Here is a 14,495-nt window from a genome sequence, read left to right as displayed (position 1 = left end):
TCTTGCAGTGACTGGAATTGCAGGAATTCACCATGTGGACGTAAGGAAACAGCACAAGTGAAGACATGACCATGCGAGAATGCCCCATGCATCTGGGCGCCGTGAGAGCATTAGAGCACAGGGCTCGTGTGAAGGAGCCCCGTGAGGTGAAGCGGGGCAGGTGTAGGCGAGGGAGGGCCTTGGCCAGTCTCACATTCTATCCAGTGCTTGGCTGTTATATCCCCATCTTCCCGGCTAGACTGTAAGCTGGCTGAGGTCAGGAATCAGGGCTGCTATACACTTCCTCGGCATCAGGCGGGACGCTCTGCACTGAGCAGACGTTCGACAATTAAAAACAGCGAGAACACACTTGGGATGCTCAAAGCGTGTTCTCTCCATCAAACAGGAGTAGAACGGGCTTCTGAAATCCGTGTCCGTACCAGACGTGCAGTGGGTTACGATTTCGCCAGCCCTCTAAACCTACCCTTCTGCCTTTCTTTGGTACTTAACCCACTTTCCACATGACGTGGCGCCGATGCCTGCACAGGAGAGCTGGACTATTTCCACAGGCAGGAAGGACAGCGTGCCCAGCCCCAGCTCTGCGGACCTCCCTGACAGGGGGACGAGATGCCTGCTTTGGGGAAAGAACTTTCCAGCCTAGGAGCTGGTGCCTCGGGCCCTGCATACACCAGCATTGCAGGGTTGCCGATTTGCCTTCCGAGAGTTAGAGCCAGAGTATTCCAGAGGCAAGGCTGTGGCTTAAAAAAAAAAAAAAAAAAAAAAAAAAAATCATGTTTAATTTAAAAATTAGAAACTGGAGCAGGCTGTGAGCACAGGGGTTGATTGAAACAAAATTTAAATTCCTGTCAAGCCCATTTAAACACGGGGGCCCTTCATAGACAATTAGCTGCTCCCTGTGAATGCTGAATAAACTCAGGCCTGGTCACTGCGAGAAGACAGGCACCTACTGTGAGGCACTGGAAAAAAAATTAACTAAAATCAGGCTGTATGAAATATTTCGCCTTTCAGTATATCACAGGGGTTTGAAAGTGTAAACAAGACAAAAATCGATTCCTTGGTGCCCTCAAATCAATCCCCCAAAATGGTTAGGGCATCTGTTTCTGCTAAATTTTGTTTACATCGGCAGATTTGCCTTAATTGCAGTTGTTTATCTCTCATCGTCCCTGGGGCCCTAATCTCCCGATTACTAATACTTAACACTCATTTCACATCTAAAGCTACTTCTAATCCTCAACAGGTTTTGGGGGCTCTTAAAATTATTGAAGCCACAGAGGCGGGAGACACAGCCTCTTTGTGAAAGGGACATTTTCTTATCTACTACCAGCTGGGCCCAATCATCACCAGGGATGGTGACAACAAAGGTGCTAAAAGGCTCTTCCACAATCACTGTTGCTCCACTGGGGATTCAGAGGATAAAAAAGGGCTTTGATGGAAAAATCTGAACAAGAGGCGAGAGCAGTCCAGCCAAATAAAGTTACTGTCATAATCAAATGCTGTCAATCACCATGAAAATCCAATTAAAAATGTTTCAGCACAGCCCTCTTCAGTGGAAAAATGTACCCTATTTATACAAATTTTTGTCAACTCCACACCAGTCCCACAATTAGAAAGTCCTGCTATTAATTGAATCCCTCCTCCCCCCACCAAGTTTAAAAAGAGACACAGGCCACCCAGAAGCCTTCTGAGGGAGGCAAGACACACGTAGGCTACTGGTACACAATTAAGAGTTAATCGGGTTACATTTGAAAATTCCATTTTTATTTGTGCCAAGGGAACCTCTGCACTAATAAACGAATGCTACCAAGCCTCCTACTTCAGAATCAGTGACCATAGAACAGAGAGAGAACAGAGAAACGGTAAACCAGGATACTGGAAAGAAACTAGTCCATGCTCCGGCAAATGTCTCTCGGTAGACCAAGACCTAATGTTTAATTCTAATCTTGAAATTAAACAGAGGACAGAAGGCCCAAATGTCTCTACTGCCTTTAGGCAGTCTCTAAATGGCCACGCGAACCTCAAATTATCTGCAGGCCGATCTGGCCCCCCAAATAACTGTGTGTCTACAAAAGGCCTCACTGAAACCACGAGACTCCGGATCCCCAAAGGTCTCTCTCAAAACTGCTACAAATTAAAAAGCAAACAACCCATTAAACAAATCCAGCTGGTTTCAACTGTAAATAGGAGGCTTCTAATATTTTTCCAGCCCTTGAAATTCCTGGTTAGACTCATTAATTATTGATAAGAATTGCATCTATTTATCGGAGTGTACTCCCAGGAAAACAAGTTTGCTGCCTTCAACAGCAATTCCCAAATCACAGAGACTAGGCTTCAGATCTTTTTATATTTCCCCCACAAATGGCTAAATGTCTCTGGTCTTTTTCAACTTAATCCATTATTCCCGAGAGCTAGGGGTTGTGGGGGCATGCATCCAATATCCTGATAGATGAAGACTGTGGGGTCCCCCTGCCATCAATCTAACCAAGCAAAGTAGGTGCTGGCCAGGTGGTCTCCTCTAGGTCTTGGCTCTCTGATACCTCTTGTTTTGGAATTAAATGTCAGAGGTGAATTCTCAAGTGGTAAGAACCATGCCAAAGATCACAGGTGCTGCTCAGTAGCACCCGCTTAACAATGTCTTGCTCTTCCCATACATCCTATCCCAAGGTGGGATGGCTGGAACCCTGGTGCCCGCTCTGATTGGTCACACCCATGTTGTACTGGTGGTTAAATGCCTTGAATGTTATCCCTGCAAACACTGCAACATCCCCAAAATGCCTTTATTTTGGCACCAAATTATTTTACCCAGATGACCTCTGGGTTAAGTCAAACAAAACCCTTTGATTGGACCATGCATTCTAGTGTGGTCAGCCTAACTTACATTGTACATTACAATGTCCAGAGATGGCTTGTTCCTGGATCAGTTTCCTCATCTTTGCTGTGTGAGTTCTTGGAGAACAAGGGACATATCCTGTTTGTCTATCCGTTCGATGTCCAGTACAGTGTTTCACTGAACTGGATGAGAGAGACTGGCACATGCAAAAAGAGTAAGTGATAGTGAGTTCTCTTCTCTTGTAATTAGATCAGAGACTCGCCTGAATGTCAGTTGTACAGAACCATGCTAGACACTGAATTAGAAGAGTATGACCCTCCTTCAAGGCACTTACAATCTAGTTGTAGAAAAAAGTCATTAAACTAGTGAGTTTCACCTCCGGCTGCTCCTTGTAATCACCTGGAGAACTTTAAAAATCAAAACAGTACCTGCTCCCTGGCCTAAGCACCAAAAATTCTTTAATCTGGGCTGGGATCCAGGCATGTTTTTGCCTCTTATTTTTAACCTACTTGGTTGATTCTGATGAGTTGCCAGCATTAGGAACCACTGTACTACATGGACCAATTTGTGACTAGAAGACAAATACGTAATTTTGTATAGTTAAGTCCTATTCCAACTCAGAGACAGTAAATTCTGGAGTGCCTCAGAGAAGGGGGCAAGCCCTGTGATGGGGAGGAGGAAGACCTCTGAGGACGGGGCGGGGGCAGGGGTCATTCCAAACTGAGGCCACCACCCAAATAAAAGAAACTGCCAACGGGCTGAGTGGCGTCAAATGAGGAACTAATGTGCAACACACTCCCAAGACCCAGCTTAGCCCCCTGGGAATGTGGTGTGACACCGAAGAGCAACCCCAGAGATCCACTTTACTGCGCCCAGGATAATCAAACTATTTTTGCGGTCAAGGCACCACAGTCTCATTGTGCTGTGAAATGCGATGCTGGGGAGACGACAGCAGGCCCAGGAAAACAAGAAAGACACATTGCAGGCAGGAGTTCAAAAAACCGCAATCTTAAACAGGCAAATCATCACCATATTAAGAGATCTGACCTGACTGATGGAGGAAAAAAGTTATCCTTAACCGAGAAATTAAAACTGTTAGATCACCATGATCAAGGAGTGACAGATTTTATCTATCTGTATCTCTCTTGCTACGTGCGTGTATATAAATACACACAAACACACACACACACATATTTATCTGCTAAAGTCTCGTGAAAAGATTAAGCAGTCACGTCTGTGGAAAAACAAAGCTTGTTTTCTGGGGTTATAATCTCTCTGTTCTTGCTGAAGTGCTAACGTGTCATCAAAAATTCAAATTAAAGCTGTCTGATTTAGTGCGATCTCAAGCATCCAGGCAGTGATTCTGCCGTTGTAATTATGTGCAATTAAAAAGCTAAAATCAACTTCTGACTAGTGGATTCCTATTTATAAGCAGACACAAACAGATGATTTTAATGGCCTTCAGAACTTGAAAATAATAATAAAAAAAATAATTCCATGGTTGTCAATTGGACCCTCTGTGGAGCCCCCAGGCTTCTGTGATGCCATCTGTGCCTGAAGGAAGTACTTAGCTGAAGTTACAATCCCAGCCAGGGATTCTCCCTGCAAATTCTGGGTTCCTTAGCTAATGAGCTGATTTGTAACTCCAGATGAATAACCAAAAGCAAAAATGATGTCTGCAGGAATGGGTGGCCAGACACACATAGGAGGCTGGCCCTAAGGGTCTGTTTTAAAACATGCTCTTTAAGACACAGGTGATAGCTAGATGTTGTAAATGACAACCAAGTTCATAATTGCTCATTAAATCATTGTTAGTATCTTAAAAAGTTTAGATTGCAAGTAGAGTGGGTCCATGAACACTATCCTGAAATGTGCCTTTCCTATTTGTGTTTAGGATACAAGCAAGCTCTGGATCAAAAGAAACTGAAACTCACCTTTGGTCCATTTAGTAGACTGTGGTGATAATGTTGAACTTTATCTGAGCCCTGCACTCCCAGAAAGAAACAGAAGATGAGAAATCTCCCCACTCTTGTGTTAGCCACAAAGGACAACCCAACTTTCAAAGAGATAAAACCCTTTTCCATCCTTCCTCCTGCCTTCCATAAAACTGGTTGATGACTTCCTTGTTTACCTGCCTCCATAACCTTGGCCTACTCCCTTTACTTTGACACATTCCTCATTAATAAACATTCTCCATATTGCAAAAAAATAAAATCTTTTTTTTTTAAGTAGGCGCCATGCTCTGCGTGGAGCCCAGCGTGGGGCTTGAACTCATGACCCTGAGATCAACACCTGAACTGAGATCAAGAATCGGAGGCTCAACGGACTGAGCCACCCAGATGCCCCTAAAATCTTAATTGTCCAGTGCATTCTGTCTATCCCAGTGGTCAAAAGGTTTGGGTCTCACAATGGCAAATGAAACCATTTGGTGTAACTCCAAAAGTTACACTGGAATTGAAGTGCTGGAGAGACAAAAATCTAACCTGGTGATTTCTTCAATTTCTAATGCCCAGTTTATCACATCCACTGATTGAGAGAACAACCAGCCAAACTATCTGAAAATGTAATTACAATCAGGTTTGGGTACACAGAAAAGCTACCAGTGATAATTTAATAGAGAGGAGTTAAACAAGTTAACAAGTAATTAAATGTTTAAACAGATTTTTCTGGAGCAGTTTGGTGTTTATTAGCCCCCAAACAATACCACGTCTTATACACGAAGCCTCTTCTGAGAAATGAGATGGCTTCAAGTTTGCAGCTGCTGGGACTTAGATGAAGGGAAAAAAATCTAAAAGCACTATTTTGATTGTAACTGATATCCCTCCCCGAAGATCCACACCTGCTTTTTAGATTTTGAGTCCCAAGATTTACTTGCTTTCTAAGCAAAATGTCAAATTCTGCCCTCTGTGTTTCTTCTTAGTAGCCTGAATGGAAAACCAAAAAACAAAACAAAACAAAACAAAACAAAAAAACAAAAAACAAAAACAAACCTGAGAAGATACTGAACGAGGACGCCCTGCTCTGGAATGTACCAGGAAATGCACAAAATAACAGGCATTATTAGAACCTAAGGAGAAATCCCATGTTTTTAAACAATTACTAAAACAGTATAGTAATAGCATAAAGACAATTTCTGCGCCAGCTTGTTTCTTTGAAATTCTCTCTGCCACTGAACAGCTAGAACAGATAATAACTATTAGTAAATCAAACTCCTCTGCAATATCCAGCTGTGACTCACGCATTTACATACAGATAGAATGGGTATATGTTTTTAATATGTATGTGATCCGTACTTTTACCACAGCCGAAGTGCATGCTACAAAGGAGGAGGAGAATGGGAATCGGATCAGCATGAGATAATAAAGTGGCCTAGATAAAGTATTAGCCAGCGATTGATCTCAAACCGGGATGCTGCTTCTTCTGACCTGATTACTTACTATGCATAGATTCCATTAAATAGAGCTTAGACATGGGAAGCTTCTGGAAATACTCTAAATGCATAGAAGGATCTACAGCACTCTGAACCCAAATTGTAACTGCGGAGGGGTGCCCACGGCCCGTAACCTCCCTGCCTGAGTCAAGGCCCACATTCAGGATAGGCTGGGAGGTTAAAGGGCCACCTGCCAGCTGGTGGGCGGCCCTGCTGAGTCCCACAGGGAGGGCCTTTCCCTTCTCTCCCCTGTGCCAGGCCAGCACCCTCCGAGTGAATGCCTCCCTCCTGAGCTGCTCGTCTGGTCCTGGCTGCACTGCACTATCTAACAGAATGAAAAGGCAGCGAGGGGGCTTAACAATCATTCAGGGTCATGGTCCCGTATGAAAAACTGATGACAGCCCCCGGATTCCTCTTTTCAGAAAAGAATGCAAATCCCCACCTGCATACACGACATTGGATGTAATTTCAGGGGCTCTAACAGACTTCCTGAAGTCAGGGATCCGAGGTCAAGGACTGGTGATCTCGTCCAATCCCAACCCCTCCGTTTTGCAGATGAAGACACTCAAAGCTGGGAGGGAATGGGGAGCTACTGACAAGGGAAGGGAAGTGTGGAGCCTTCCCTGCTAAAGCCCAGCCTGACCTTACCTACCAGAGAACCCTGAAGGAAGACTCATTGGGCAGAAGGCATTCTCCGTGGCTTACACGAGCAAGGGTCTACCCAATAATGTTTCTCACCGTATCCTCTATTCAAAAACGTAACAGTTTGAATAGCAAAGCCAGATCCGAACCTCTCCGTCTTAGGCCGTCTGTCTCTGAATTTAGGGGTCTGATTTTTATTTTTTTGCGTCCTTCAATCGAATTATTGACATTCTGGGAAAAGGTCTCCATCAACCCTTGCTTTTATCATCTTCTCCCTCCTTGCCATATTTTTGCCAATCCTTTCTGACGGGCAGCAGCTGTCCCCCACTCCACAAAAGCCGAGACATCTCCGCTGCGTTGTCTGAAGCCTGGTGAACATTCTGCCTGCCATCTCCGCAGGGCTTCCACAGCCTGGAAATTTTCTAAGTTTCTGGGTCCTACTTCACAAAGCTGGGGTGGCGCTGACATAGGTCTTCCCTGCGATTTACACCAGGGTGATTTAAAAGTGGGTTCTTTTACAATGGAATCATTTTCTTAGGAGCAGAAAGAGTACGTGTGGGGTGTCAGCATGTTGGATGTTCTTGGCCACCTGCGTGGCTGGATTTCCTTTGTCGGGTTTAACGCTGACTCCCGATTCATGCAATAGCTCTTAAAGGACTGAAGGATGAAGGGTTTCCCTATATTTGAATGGGAGTCCACTCCTGAAAAAAGGTGTGTTGCTTCCATGTCAGGTCCAAGTTTTCAGACTTGGACTAGGGTTTCTTCTCTAAGAAGAAAGGGTTTCTCCTATAAGAAGTGGAATTTTTTTTAACAGATCACCCGGCTGGTGGTGAATGTGTTGCCTATCTGAACTCCCCCTTTGTGGGTCTGGGACTCCACCAGGCCAATGTCAAAAGGATTTCTGTTCCAAAAGGCACTAGAGGTCTCACACTGCTCTGAAAGTCTGGAGCCTCTATACACTCATGCTTTGCCCAGCCTGTTTCCTTTGCCTGGAATGTCCCCTTGAAAACTCTCTACTAAAATTGAGTCCATCCTCCAAAGGCCCTTTTCAAATGCTACCTTCTCCATGTAGCTTTTTCCATTTTCCCCAGTGAATCCCCACAGAACTCTGGGTAGTTCTGAGTTACTTTATTTGAGCAATTTGCATACTTGCTGTGTTCCCTGCAGGACTGTATGAATGTGGCTTATACTTGTATCTTCTGTTAGTCTAGCACAGGACTTTGTACATCATGGTCTATAAATATCTGCTGAACTAAATTGTTTATCTGGTTCTGAGATTTCCCAAGATGATGTGGATGCTACTGATGACTTCTGAATGAGTTCTTTATGTAGCTTAATGGCTACATGCCAGAAACATGTATCAGCTCACATGAACCCTGGACTCCCCAAAATGTGAGCGTTAAGGGAATTTCTTGGTCCAGCTTTAAAATACTTCCACTTAGAACACAAAAACTGATAACCATCTCAGGAACAACCACACAAGGTAGAATTAAACAACTAAATTCCTAGATGAGTCCTAACACTGGGATTTTAGTGACTTCAAGAATCTAAACTTAAGTTTTACACTTCATCTTTAAGACTGACATGGTCAAAAATTGCAAAGATGATGGTTTTAAGACTGGGGTATTCTGGATATAAGGTAACCACACCAAATAAAAAGACAAAAGCTGCTTGCATGCCCACTGTGAGCGTGGCCCACCCCTCCCTGCAGTCTGATTTACTTAGTCAGGGCTTGCTGTGTTCACCGGTGGTCACAGCCACACCAGAGTTCCCTGGTGATGAATCTAACTCTCAGTGTTTCCACCCAGGCCCATCTCTGATTTCCTTCCTTTGGTTTGGACAATCCTGTAGGCCTCACAGTTGATGTGGCCCGGGCTGTGCAGACCACATCAGTGCCCTGCTGGCTGGTGCTACAGTGCTAGGGAGATAAACTGCCCTTTTTTGTGAAAGGCAGGCCCCCACCCACAGTGACAAATATCCTCTCCAGTTCATGCATTCCAGAGGATGTTCTCAGCTTCCAGATGGGAGCACCATCAAATAGGTTGTAGGCGGAGAGGGAAAAGGAAAAATTAAAGCCATTAATATGCGGGAAGAAATAAAGAAGCTGGTTCCTTAAGACTGGGGGGCTCCTAGGACGTGACTCAGGTTCCTCAAGCCAGGTACAACCTACTTTCTTTCCCATCCCATATTTGGCTCAATATTGTGGTCAGAGGCAGGCAGGGCCCTACCCTCTTGACCACAGGAGCCTCATACACATTCCAAGTTCTCTGCCTCCTCATAAAGCCCTTTCTAAGCCAGGGTGCCTCACTAGTGCTGTACCTAAGGGAATATGTTCATTTAAATCCAACTGGGAGCAGTACTAAAAATGTTAAATTAAGTATAGGATGGTGCTTCCTGTGACTAAATTTTTCACTGTACTTTACTGATTTATTGATATTTATTAATTAAAAATGTGGGACAGCACACACCAGGGTGTAGGGCTATAAAGAGAGAGATCGAAATATGTATGGCTTGTTTCCCCCTCCCCCGCACCCTTACATACACTTCCTTCTCAGGCACTGAAAGTACTCACCCTTTAGCCTTGTCTTTATGACTTGCCACCCCGGAGTTGTGTTCCTTACTAAGACATACATCCACATGTGTTTATGGGTGTATGTGCAATTCGCAGTGTTTTATTTATAAGTGGCCAACTCATTGCAGCACTGAGACATGCATTTACAAACATATCTGTTTTATGAAACCCTACTCCTTTGTTTTAATAGCTGAGCTATCCAGCCATAGCATAATAATGTACAAGGTAAATGGGTCTCCATCTCTAGAACCTGTTCCAAGTTTTCTCAAATGTGACTAACTGCAAGAATTTCCCAACCATCAAAGAGACGCCACCGCCAAAAGACCAGTTTATTCCAGACATGAAACCTGCACAGTTATAAATTGCAGAGGTTTTTAGGGGTGAACTTTAACTTGAAACTACCCTGAAAATGGAGATTTGCTCCAGGGGTAACGCGAGGGAGAAGGCTACCTTCCTGGAAAGCACTCATGATGCAAAAGGGAAACATCCTGTTATTTTATACTCCGGGATGAAATCTGTATCGTACAGAAGAAGTTTGGGCACTTAGGGTGTTTATTAGGATGGTGTACAACAGATGAAAACCTCTGAGCTGGTATCTGTAAAATGCTTATTGTTTAAAGTGGTGAAAGAAAATTGGTCGGGATGTGCTCTGAGTGCAATAATCTAAAGACAGGGAATGGTATATACACAGAACATGAGAAAGAACAGACTATAATTATTATTTACTAATGCTCGATCCTGGCGTTCTTCTAACAGCTTGTGCATTGTCAAATCAACAATCTGCACTAAATAAATGACCATTTGGGAATTGCTAGGGAACGTCTCTGTTCCTCTCCCTGCTCGACTAAAAACTGTCATTTGCAATCAAAGAAAGCAGCCTTGGAGCTGAGAACACAGCACCCGCAGCCTTATAGTTGTCTCTTTCTGAAGAAAGACCAAAGATTCACATTAACTTGATCTTTTGCAGCCAATCTAATTTCATTCTGCATGATTCCAAGAGGACTCCACGCCATGTTCAGAATCTCCTGCAGGACTGCGCTAAAAACTTAATATGCTGACTCGCTTTTCTGTTACCAATCCTCTGGATTCTGAGAGGCTGTAACAGCAAATGAGAACAAGGAGTAACCCAGATTAACTTGTGACCCTTGAGTGTGAGGCGAAGTAAGAGAGTTCTGGCTTAAGTTTCAAAACGGTGGTGGGTTTTTAAAAAGTAAAAACCACTATCTGAGCTTCGAAAACACCTACCCAAATGGAGTAAGTAATGCGGCCTCTCTAGAGCCTGTGGATGTTTTAAATGCCATTCTGGTTCTTTTAACAGAACGTTAAGCACAGATATATAACTAGAGAATGTTCATGTGACTAAAAAAATGTACTTACCATCAGGTCTTCAGGTGCTGGTCTTTCTTTTGGTTGTTTTCGCATGCTGTAAGAGGAAGAAAAGCTCATCGTTTTCCAGATCACTTACAGATTTGTGCTATACTTTCCACTTTGGACTATTTTCCCTGGAATCTGAATGATTTCAAATTCATCATGTTCAGTTCTTGGCCAAAGTATGAGCATATATTCCCTTTCTTTTATTTGGGCCTTTAATTAATCAGATTTTGGGGGAATCTCATGAATCAGAAACACAAAGATTTTTTTGGGGGGGGAGTTATTCTCACATTACAGATGAAGAATGAATTTAGATTTACCTAATTCCATTTTTGAAATAAATGTGGGAGAAAAAAAGCAGCAATATTTTCCTGACTCAGTTCTCAATTTATTTCAAACTTAAATCTAGGGAACAATAGACTTCTTTTTTCGTAACTGGGATAAGGTAATAAGAAAAGAAACATGACTATCAGGTCAAGTGAGAAAACATTTTATTCCTTCATTACGACTCTGAATGACAAGTAATACATAAAAGAGGTCAGGAATCTAGATAATGCTACAAAATTACAAATGGGCTGTTACATTAGCTCAACTTTTATTTATTCTGGCTACCATGCAAGTCGATATTCATTCAACAGCTGGGGAGGAGTTAAGTTTGTTTAAGCTGTTTAAAGAATCATATTCCTCATACAAAATATTTCTTGTCTTACATGCAATAAGTGTCATCAGTAGCTGTATCATGTACAAAGCTACATGGTGAAGCACTCACGTGGGGGACTGGCGTGACTATGAGTAGTTACCTATTTGGTGGCCATATCTATAGGAAACTGAGTGTCTGTGGGATAAAGTCATGAAAAGAAACTGCTTCTTCTGTTACTTCCTCTTTATATAAGGCAACCTCTGACAAGCAGGAGGAAAACCCATCATATGATCCCTGCATTCGCTGACAGTATTTTTTTTTTTAAGTAGAGAGACTTAATGATCATTTGGTAAATAAGAACCGTAGTTATGAACCATTAATGACATTGAGGACATTTGCCTTCCTTATAAATAACCATATGCACCTCTCAAATACTGCATCCATTAGCAAGTAATTCAAGCTGTCTCGCCAGTGGAGTTGGTAACAGTCCTAATCTGACATTCCAAAGTAGCTGTATCTCTCGGGAAAACAAGGCTATTACCCACTATCATTTCTGTTTCAGCTTGACATCTGTGGAAATTTCAACACAGGTTATCCCTCCCCCTATCTCCATAAAACTTTTACATAGCAGCTGATTAATTTTTTGGACAGAAGGAAGGCAAGGCCTTATCTGCTTTCCCCCGTCTGCCCAGAACCGGCCCCACCCCCAAGCAGGTCTCAGGCCACACAGTAAGCTACAGAGCCGTCCCGTCACAAATCCCACAGTGTCGGGCGGGTGATGCCCAAACCAGTGCTCCAGGCAGCTTAGGGGATGGCACAGTTTATTTTTCAATTTCTGCATTTCAAAATGGGGCATTCCCATGATGTGCTTCTGAGTGTTTCTAGGAATTCCATGTAAAGGAAATTAAGAGAGATTAATACGCATTTCTGGATAATGGCTCTATATTATTGATGAGCTCAGGATTCCAGGGTTCAACCGATATATATGCTTTTTCCAACATGGCATGCTTTGGAAATAAAACGTCTGCAGGGTAAAAACAGTTTTTAAAAGGTACAGAATATTATATAAGCATTTTAAAAAAATAGAAACAGTGTTAATAAAATTTTTTAAATCGAGGGAAAAAAAATCTCTTCCTCACATATTTTTCCATGGAGTATAAACCGTATGAGACATTTTTATTAAGAGGTAACATATTACACTTAGTCAAAAAGGTGATAAAGCTTGACATTTATATTAAGGAATATTTCTTGGCTTCACTTTAGTGCAGTCATCAGATGGATCATGGGGGGGAGGGGAAGGGGACAGTGCACAACCATTTTGGTTTAGCAAGGACTCCCGATTGCACCATTTCGAGGCACCACAGGAACGAAGGGTTCATTTTCCACCACTGAACGTGACTCTAAAGGGTGATGAAATGGAATTCGGTGGACGAGGGGAAGGAATGTAGAGGTAGTTATAAGAAAGTTCCAGAATGTCCAGAACAGTTTCTGGCTAGTTCTGTCTCCTGCTTTGTGGTGGTCATTGCTATGCTCCCAATTTCCTTCTCTCTCTCCGTCTCCTTCTCTATGCTAGGGCAAGGGAGAGGGCAGGAGGGCAGTGGAGCAACGAGGCAGTCCATGGCCACGTGGGTGCTGCTGAGTGGGGAAGAGGCAGGTGGATGATGTGAAAGGGGGAACCTTGTTCTACTGAGGGGGAAAAGGCAGAGGGCTGGCAAAGAAAATGCCTGTTTCCTCAGGTGTAAAATGACCCGGGGTTGCCTGGAGGCTATGAGGGCCCGTTTGATCTGAATCCTGTGGTTCTTCCCAGTTCTTTAATGGTTCAAGTGGGCCTAATGGAACCCTGTTTTCATAGTCTTTCAAACATCAAAATTCACTGAAATGGACACCAGTATTGTGTTTAACATATAACCAAAGATAAAAGTTATTTACTGAAAACCCGATGAATTAATAAACTATGCTGCTTCCACTAAGTGACAGACAGTTTTATGGGTAACTTGAGGTTACATTAATAAAAATAAGCTTCATATGTCTGTTCAATAGGGGCTATAAAGCTGTATTTCTTAAAAAAAAAAAATTTGATAGCAACAGTATCTGTGCTTGAAGTAGTAGCCCGATTCTCAGCAGTTTATTAAAACAGGAAAAAGCCTCTAAAGTACATTTACGACCCTTTGTGTAAATAACGTTTACATAATTTAAACAATTTCTTCAGCTTTGCTGCCCCATCTGCCCAAGGCCCCGAAGTCCCTCCCGTCTCCAAGAGGAAGCAGGGAGAGCCATAAGGTCTCACGGAGCCGCAGAGTTAATGGCATGTATCATTTACATTGAGGGCATGGCATGTTTGCAAACGGGCTCACCACTGAGTGATGAAATGTACAAATGGCTCGGAGAACTCTCCAACCGGAAGGACGGGCGAATCCTGGGATGGAGGAAAAACAAGTCACCAAAAGTCACAACAATTCCTTTTCTTCCTTTATATGCACCCCCCCACACACCGCCCCCCAAGGAGCAGGATAAAGATGAATCTATAGCAAGGATTCACCACCATGTGGAAAGGAAAATAAGGCCTCATCCAATTAAAAGGGCTGTCTACACCCTCTCCATGTTTACGTAAAAATGCCAAATTTAAAGCCACACACATTTTACAATGGTGAGAAACACGAGAGCCAAGAGGGAGGGGAGGTGAAAACAGGACAGTCATAGCCACAGGGTAGGAAAGAAGGTAGGAAAGTGTAAATGAGAAATTAACGATTATTTAAGTAACACACAAATGGTCTTGTAATTAACAAAGAGCTGTGAAATTATTCTTGTGTTGACCTTTGTTTCTTTTACTGGATTTGCTATTTATTTACACTTTCCTTTTTATTTACATTTGTTTGTATATTCAAGTGCTCTTAACTGCTTGCTGAACATTTGGGTCAGGTTTGTTTTGTTTTTGTTTTTTATTTTAATAGAAAGAATTTTATAGGGGCAGCTGTTTCCTGAAAAGGAATTTTAGCCTGTTTGCCAGTCTGGG

At 42.9% G+C, this 14,495-nt stretch overlaps 1 protein-coding gene across 12 annotated transcripts in view; it reads right to left on the bottom strand.

Annotated features, from left to right (window-relative positions):
• Nucleotides 1-14,495, bottom strand: part of MAP2K5 (mitogen-activated protein kinase kinase 5) — a 246,134-nt gene that overhangs the window by 25,171 nt on the left and 206,468 nt on the right. For 8 of the 12 annotated variants that reach the window (XM_027571020.2, XM_027571023.2, XM_027571024.2 and 5 more), the window contains 3 exons: nucleotides 13,837-13,898; nucleotides 10,849-10,894; nucleotides 4,762-4,812 (listed from right to left, as the gene is read on the bottom strand). In XM_027571020.2, coding sequence (XP_027426821.1) covers nucleotides 4,762-4,812; nucleotides 10,849-10,894; nucleotides 13,837-13,898 — 159 coding nt within the window. The remainder of the gene's footprint in view (nucleotides 1-4,761; nucleotides 4,813-10,848; nucleotides 10,895-13,836; nucleotides 13,899-14,495) is intronic. The other 4 variants (XM_027571025.2, XM_027571027.2, XM_027571028.2 and 1 more) reach the window with 1 other exon arrangement.

The sequence above is a fragment of the Zalophus californianus genome, chromosome 6, assembly GCF_009762305.2.
Source record: "Zalophus californianus isolate mZalCal1 chromosome 6, mZalCal1.pri.v2, whole genome shotgun sequence".
Lineage (NCBI taxonomy): Eukaryota > Metazoa > Chordata > Mammalia > Carnivora > Otariidae > Zalophus > Zalophus californianus.
This window is presented reverse-complemented; position numbering and strand designations above follow the sequence as displayed.